Consider the following 7850-nt stretch of genomic DNA (forward strand, 5'->3'; position numbering starts at 1 on the left):
TGGTGCTGAGGGTACGTATAATTTCAAAAATCTCCAGCACTCAGAACACAAAGATCTATTGCCATGGAAACAAATGTTGTATCAAAGTTGGGTGGGATCAGAAAGCTTTGCCCATAACCAGGACAACAGTTTCATTAGAATATGGAGGAAATAATGGATGTCTTGGGAGTGAGAATTAACCAGAGGGCCTTTGCAGAGCTTCTTCATAGGCGATGATGTTCGGAGTCAAGAGCTGGATGTTGTGTGTTGTGTCTCAATCCTTTGCCCCCCACCAGAGAGAGCGTTTTTCTCTTCCATTAAAAAGCACATTTTTTTTAAAGATCTTCCATACCGCACTTTACTGCACTCCTACATCATAAAGCTGTCTTGCTTACAGCGATATAAGGCAGCAGTAAAAATTACATGCCTGTAAACAACCCTCCATACATTTGGGAGAAGCAGGGTGAGATCTGCACTCCCCGCACTCAGGCAGGCACCCACCTGTCCCCCAGCAGGAGGAAAGCAGAATGCAGGAGGCAGGCCTGGGCCCCCCCTCCCTCTCCTTTGCACACTGATCTGGAAGGCTGACCCCGGATTTCTGATTCAGTGCAGCACAGCACAGCCCAAGGCTGGGCTGGGGAGGGGGAAGCTGAAGACAGGAGCACCCCTCTCCACTCACAGAGTAGAACGCAGGCTGTTTTGGCACCAAGGCTCCTGCCAAAGGGCGTAGAGCTGCTTCCCCAAGTGACCCCCATCAGGATCACTGCTGGCCTGGAGCTTCAGTAATTTATCCTCCTTTTATTTCTCTTTTAAATTAAATGTGTGTGTATAATATGCACTTTGGAGCAGGCAAGGACCCTTCTGCGGGTGCCTACAAGAGCTGGGCACTCTCAGGTGCGTAATTAAGAAGTGTGTAATTGATGTACAAGGGGAAGAGATCTCAGCGCACAAAATGAAAAGAGAAGGGAAGGAAAGCAGAAAGAAAAACAGGTTGCGAGTTGCTTGGCAAAGTTCTTCATCCCTCCCTCCCTCCTCTCCTGCCCCCCTTCCCCCCATACACTGCGTCAAACTTTACAAGGGACCGAACTGAGGGGTTCCACGGGCTCACACCACCGGCAGCCGTGTGTCTCCTTTTGGGGCAGCACTGGGACACGGAGCGCTTCTCCGCACTGCAGCCCAGGCCCACATCCCCCAGCCCTGCTGCACCTTCACCCCGTGCCGCAACAGAACCTCTCCTTCCTGGCAGCGGAAAGGCCAATTACGCAGAAAGATTAACAAAAGTTTATTAATCATGAAGTATTAAAATCCTGATAAATGACACGCTTTGATGCAAAATTCAAGCAAGCAAACCGTTCCCACACGTATGACAAGGGATTCTGTGAACCCAAAAGCAAGAAATCTTGTTTTTCTTTCTTTTTCCTTTTCACCTGCAGTTCATGACACCTCTCGTATCTCACACGCCACACTGAATCCTTCATATCACATACCGCAAATGATTTTATTTATCCGTTTACATTAACTTGATATAAACTCGTAGGGAAAGTCAAATGATATGCTTTATATTAGCTCAAACATTTATTAAGAAACGCAAAATTCAATAAATTAGCACAGACAATAAGTTAAAACATAGCACAAATCGACCAGCATGTAACAAGAATGCTTCATCTACACAAAACATCCTATTTCACATTGTTTGCTCATTCCTCCAGCGGCCCTGCCCTGCGGCGGGGTGACCGGCACATGCAGGCGGGCGGACCGCGGGGCCGGCCCGGGCGGGGCGGGGGCCGCGGCCGCGGCGGGCGCCTCCGCCGGCGGCAGCGGAAGATGCAGGAGGGACAATAGCAGCAGGAACGTAAATAAATGCATAAATAAACGTGGGGCAGATTGGCAACTAAACCATCACAAAATCAAAGGTCCGAAACAGGGAAGTGCTCTTGCTTTTTTTTTTTTTAACGCGCGTTCTTTTTTTTACGTTTACAAAAACAAAAGATTATGTGGTTTTTGTTTTTTTTTTTTTATCCCCTTTTCTCTCTCTTTCGTTTGTAAATGCTTTTTCGAAATGGATTTGATTTCCCTCGGGCGCTCTCCTGCCGTTCCGCGCGCCCGCTCGCCCGTGCCCCGGCGGCACTGCCTTCGCCGCGGACGGGGCGGGCGGGGGTCGCTACTCTTGAGAAATAAACCGAAACCAAAACCAAATCGCATTTCTTGGCAGGGCCGCGCGGACAGGCGGCGGGTCGCGGCGGGGGACGGGCGGGAGGCAGGGCCGGGGGTGCCCCTGGCAGCTGGAGAGAGGCGGCCGTCGGGGGGCGGGAGGGATTGGGGGGGACGCGGGAAGGGCTGAGGGGGTCTCGGCCCACAAACCAGTCCGGTGGCGTCTGATTTCAGATCCTGAGTCGACTCCCTGGTAAGTCAGGTGGGGGCAGGAGGAGGTCCGCCATCGGGATCGGGATCGCGAGGGGGATGGGGATCGGGATGGGGATCGGGGTCGGGGTCGGGGTCGGGGTCGGGGTCGGGGCTGGGGCCGGGAGCGGGGCCGGGAGCGGGGGGAGGCGAAGCGGGGACGCGGGGCGAGGCGGCGGCGGCGGCGCGGGGCGGCGGCCATTAGGTGAAGCTCATGGAGACTGTGTGCTCTAGTGCTTTGCGGCGGAGGGAGGCGATGCTGGTTCCCCGCCACACGTCGCTGCTGTCCGGGGAGCTGCAGAGCTGCGGCGAGCCTGTCACGTTGCTGGGGCCGGGCAGCGAGGCGGGCACCATGCCGGGGAAGGCGGGCTGGTAGAGGTGCGACTGCAGCCCGGCGCCGTTGGAGCCCGCCAGGCTGTTGGAGAGCCCCATGGAGTTGGGCGGCGGCCCGGCCGCCAGGCTGCACTGGGACAGGGACTGCGCCATGGCCTGCTGCCTGCCCAGCGCCGGCGGCAGCGGCAGCTGCGACACCCCGGGCATGGCGGCGGCGGCCCAGCGCGTGTCGTTGGCGTGGAAGGAGCAGAGGCTGTCGCCCATGGCCGCGGCGGCGGCGGCGGCGGCCGAGGGGAACTGCGGCAGCCCCGGCGTCGGCAGCAGCGTGCCCGGGGCGCGGAAGACGTTGGTCGTCTTCTTGCGCTTCTTCCACTTGGCCCGGCGGTTCTGGAACCACACCTGGGGGCCGCAGCGACAGGCTCCGTTAGCGACACCCGCCCCGTCCTGCCCTCCCCGACCCCCATCCTCCCCCCGCCCCGTCGGGCGCTCCCGGCCCGGCGCTAGGGGGCGCTGCGGGAGGGGCCCGCGAGGCGCGCTGCGGTCCGGAGCGGCCCCCGCCCTTCCTCAGCCCGCTCGCCCTCCCGCGTCTCCTCCGGCCCCCCGCGCGGCTACGGCCCTCCGAGCCGCCGTGCGAGCGCTGCGTGAACAGCCGCACCTTCTTGCGACGAGGGGGTCGGGTCCGCGTATCCGCCCCGGGACGAAGCTCCCCGCAGCCCCATCGCTCGGACAGAGATGAGGCGAGGGGAGTAGCGCCCGTCCCCGCTCTTCCCTCTCCCAGAAAGGAGGAACTAATAATGCCAAAATGCCGAATGAAATATGCCACGGGGCAGAGCTCTGTGCCCTCGGTAGGAGCAGAGCGGCAGAGCCGAGCGCCGAGCAAAGCTCCGGGGTGGCCCCGCGGGCAGCGAACCTGGCCCAGCCGCACGCCCGCCTTCCTTTCCTTCTTTCTTTCTTTTTTTTTTTTTTTCTTGTAACAAAAGTGGTGGTTTTGGTGTACGCGGCGCTTTGCTCGGCGTAAGGACACTTCGCCGTTCCCGACAGTACCGGGATTTCTGCTACGGGGAAAGAGCAACCAGCGTGAAACGGGGCTGAGCGCTGCCACCCCCGGCAGCCGGAGCCTGCCGTTCGGTCCTGCGTATACCTGCATGGAGAAACACCGGCGCCCATTAAAGGGGGCGAGCGACTGTAAAGGAACTAAACGTTATAGGAATAATCGAAAAACCACGTTCAATTATGTTTTAGGGTTAATAGTTAAATTGCGGCTACGAAGTCTTTTATGTTTCATGGTTTACTGGTGTTGTAAAGAATCTCCACCAGGTCTGATGGCCGCAGCTCATAGCTGCACACCGCATATGCTTTTAAAATGTGAATGTTTCCAGTTGAAAACTGGTGCATAACAGATGAGAACACGGAGAAAACCTGGGGGAGATTTTGAAAATGCACACATGGCACTCGAGAAATATATTACCCCCGGGCACCAGGCAGCTTTGGACTCCTTTTAAAATGCAGCTAGCACCTGAAAATTATTAATACAACAGTGAGAATCTAATGGAGGTTGGAATCTAGAAATCTGCCTTGATGATATCTGCTGTTACAGTAATATAGACGTACTGTAAATGTATTTCAAAATATATAACCCGTTTAATTCCCCAGCTATAAACGAGTTAGAAATAGAAAGAGAAATGAGAGAATATCACTTTTTTTTGTCTTTTTTTCTCTTTTTTTTTTTTTTTTTTTTTTTCTTTCTCCCTCTATTTTTTTTTTTTTTTTTTTTTTTCAGGAGCCAGAGCTTTATGAAGATCTCATTGGAATCCAGCAGATGATTAATGTGAAGATTTGGTAGGAAATCTGGAGAGCTGTATTAAAGCTCAGATCTCAGGTTCATTTCGATCAGCCAGCCGTGAACTCTGGGCCGAATTCATTACACTTTAATAGTGCTGGGAGAGGGAGAAAATGCAATTTCTCATTCCATTAGAAAACTAGAAAATACTCTCAGCTTGTCCCCTATTAAGATGTGGCAGGTGACGGGACCATTGTGGGGGACACGGTCAATGGAATTACAGCACATTATTTTTGTTCGTATAAAATATTGAAAGGCAAGCCTGACTGTGCAGAAGTTATTTCACTGATTTGGTTTTTATGTAAATAAAATATTGAAAGTTAATTAATCCGTGCTAGAGACTAATGATTATGCTTATTATATTGCATTTGATCGCGTAATTTGCATGATTCTCGCATTGCTGCTTAATAAGCCATTCCAGGTTATAAATAATTCTGAAATTGGTTTCTAATAATGGCATGCTATAAAAAGAATGGTTTTATTACACCAGCCTGAAAAGCAGAGCAATATCAGACGTGGAATTGGACTCTCGTTTAAGCACCAGCCGCACTAATAATTATTTAAATGTATCATATACATTAAATACAGATCTAGGACGAGGGAAGAGGTAATTTATCCTGGCATCCAAAACCCTTAAAAACATATACAGCCGCTATAAATTAACTATTTATATCACTTCTTAATCAATGAGGAGCCCTTGCGCTGCAAGGAACGTGTGGGCAATCTGTTAACTATAAAGAAAACTATAAAGTACTTGTAGAAGAGCATAAACCAATTACTATTTAATTTGAATTTGGTCAAGGAGCGGTGGTACAGCAGATTGTGAAGTAAATACATTTTACATAAATTATTTTGCACTAGATTACATAATGTTAATCATCTTGAAGTGTTAATTAAGAAGGTTGTGTTGATCTGATTACTTTTTAAACTACAGAACATTATTGTAAAAAATATTTAAATTGCCACCCTATTAAACTGTTTTTATCAGCAGCCTCGAGCTATTATCATTGGTTTAAGATTATGCTGAGGCCATTAAAACACTTTGTCTCTCTTTCTACGGATTTCTTTGATGTGCTGTTAGAAAATAACTATTTCCATTTTATATTTTACTTCATTTACCACACTCCTAATATTGAAATTGGTATCATTAACCTTTGGGAAACCCAATAAAGTTTAATAGACCTCGTTTTCTTTTTTCATAGAGTCAGTTGTCCAATTATATTTTATTTGTGAATCTAATTTCTTTCTTAATTTAAACTAATTACAGTCCCGCGTAGGCCGGGTCAAATTGTTTTACTTTCTGGAAGCAGACGAGCATTTTCTGTCACATTCGGGAGCGGGGACGGTTTCTGTCGAGTGGTTTCTGCTGCGTGCCTTTATTTGGCAGAGGAGCCGGGGCTCGCCGACGGGAATTTTGAGAGCCGGAGTTCCCGGAACGCTGCCCTGAGCGGGGAGAGCGCATCCCACAGTGAGCGCTCCGCTCCCGAATTGTGCTGCCTCCAGGAGGGCCGGGCGGACATTCGCACAGCCCCGGCCGCGGAGCGCACGGCGAAGATCCGTCTCTCCCTTCTCCGAACTCCTCTCATTCGCTTTCACTGCTTTCTTACGTGCCTACGTGCAATGGGGTGTCTGTGCGTGTGCGTAACTGCGCGCACTTTAGGCGACAGAGAAACCGCTCCCTGCGTGTCGAAGTTACTCGCTCCCCCTGCCGAGCCCGACATTTGTATCGAGTAAAGCCTATTTCGGATACCTCCGCGTTCATCGGAGCCGCCTTTAGGCAAACGCCTTCCACCCCTCTCTCCGCACCCTCCTTTCAGCACCGCGAACAGCTGCCCGGCGCGGGGGGGTGCGGGGACGCCGAGCCGGGCCGATTCCTCCGAGCGCGGAGCCTTCGCCACGGCGGAGCTTCCCCCGCTCGGGCTGCGGCTCCCGCGTCCTCCTTTGAGCTCCAGGAGCCCACGCGTGGGCGGTGGGCAGGGGCTGCTCCGCCCGCGTCCCGCTCGGGACCACCGGGGTGCGGGCGTGAAGGGGACGAGGGGACGGCCCTCGGCGCGCCGTCTCCGCCACCCTCCTGCGGGGACAGAGGAAAGGGGCGGGGAGTGAGAGGGCCTGGCTTAGAGCTTTCTGACCGAATTGTTGCGCTCAGGGGCAGTTTCCCCGGCTGAGGTTTGGGGACGTCAACCCCCCGCGGCCGCGCCCTCGAGCCCGGCGCCAGCCGGGGCATCACCTGCGGCCCCGAGAAAGGGTCTGGCAGGGGCTTGCGCTGCGCGGAGACGGCCGCACATACCTGCACCCGGGACTCAGTGAGGCCGATGCGCAAGGCCAGCTCCTCCCGCATGAAGATGTCAGGGTAGTGGGTCTTGGCGAAGCTCCTCTCCAGCTCGTTGAGCTGCGCCGGCGTGAAGCGGGTTCTGTGCCGCTTCTGCTTCTGCTGGCCCTGCTGCTGTCCCGCCTGGCTGGGGTTCTGGCCGCCCTGCTGGCCTTGCTGCTTGTCGGCGTCTTTGGCGCTGACGGCCAAGGAGCTGGGATTGGATCCCACCGTGGTGATGTCCTCTCCCGGCAGCAGGGTGGTCCCTTCCACCGTGTCCGAGTTGGGGGCCATGTCTCCCGGGTGTCCCCCCGGATCCGAGCCCCCTACGCCCAGCCGGCACTTCACCGCCTCCCGGTGTCCCAGCAGCTCGGCCGCATCTTTCATCCCTGCGGAAGCAACGGAGCCGCGGTCACTGCCCTGCAGCCGGGCGTGCGGCCCCCGCCTCAGCCCCCCTCGCATCCATCGGAGCGGCGAGGAGCAACCGACCGCACCGGCCCCACCAGTCCCACCTCCCACGGCCCGCGCGGAGCAGAGCCCCCCGGCCCGCCGCAGCTCGGGGAGGGGGAGAGAAAACTTTACGGCGAGCCGCTCCTCTTCCCGCTTAAATAACAGCTCCCCACCGGGCCTCCCCTAACGCGGTGAAGGGAGGGGAGCGGGGCGTGGGGGAGGGGGGCAAGTTTTGCAGGGCTCGGCTTGGAGTTTTCCCAGCTGATAAAAGAAAGAAAGAGACAGAGAGAAAGAGTAAGAGATGAGGCTGCGGCTGCTCCGCTGCCTGGAGCGCCACCGCCCCGACTGAGGTGCCGGGAGGGGGCCGCCGAGCAGCGTTCCTCTCTCCTCACTCTTCTCCGAAGCAGCGTACGGATAAAGAGCCACAAAGTGGATAAAGAATTTGGGTTGTTTTTTGTATTTTTTGGTTGGTTGGTTGGTTAGTTTTTTGTTTGGTTTGGTTTGGTTTTTTTTGGTTTTTGTTTGTTTGTTTGTTCGGGG

The 7850-nt window shown here is 54.4% G+C and overlaps 1 protein-coding gene across 1 annotated transcript; it reads right to left on the bottom strand.

Moving 5' to 3' along the window:
* Positions 1–2580: 2580 nt before the first annotated feature.
* Positions 2581–7322, bottom strand: LOC122164111 (orthopedia homeobox). The gene is made up of 2 exons (XM_042825866.1): positions 6840–7322; positions 2581–3111 (listed from the first exon to the last, which is right to left on the bottom strand). Exons 1-2 carry the CDS (start codon positions 7320–7322, stop codon positions 2581–2583), a joined length of 1014 nt encoding a protein of 337 aa, XP_042681800.1.
* Positions 7323–7850: the final 528 nt, after the last annotated feature.

Source organism: Centrocercus urophasianus, unplaced genomic scaffold, assembly GCF_019232065.1.
Source record: "Centrocercus urophasianus isolate 14NV4802_14NV808 unplaced genomic scaffold, USGS_Curo_1.0 seq_25, whole genome shotgun sequence".
Lineage (NCBI taxonomy): Eukaryota > Metazoa > Chordata > Aves > Galliformes > Phasianidae > Centrocercus > Centrocercus urophasianus.

What these genes read in the sequence shown, in the direction of transcription:
- LOC122164111 (XM_042825866.1), bottom strand. Translation starts at nt 7,322, where the DNA reads ATGCGAGGGGGGCTGAGGCGGGGGCCGCACGCCCGGCTGCAGGGCAGT. An exon ending in TCACTGAGTCCCGGGTGCAG is followed by an intron (nt 3,112 to 6,839) that starts GTATGTGCGGCC and finishes TGCGGCCCCCAG; the next exon opens with GTGTGGTTCCAGAACCGCCG.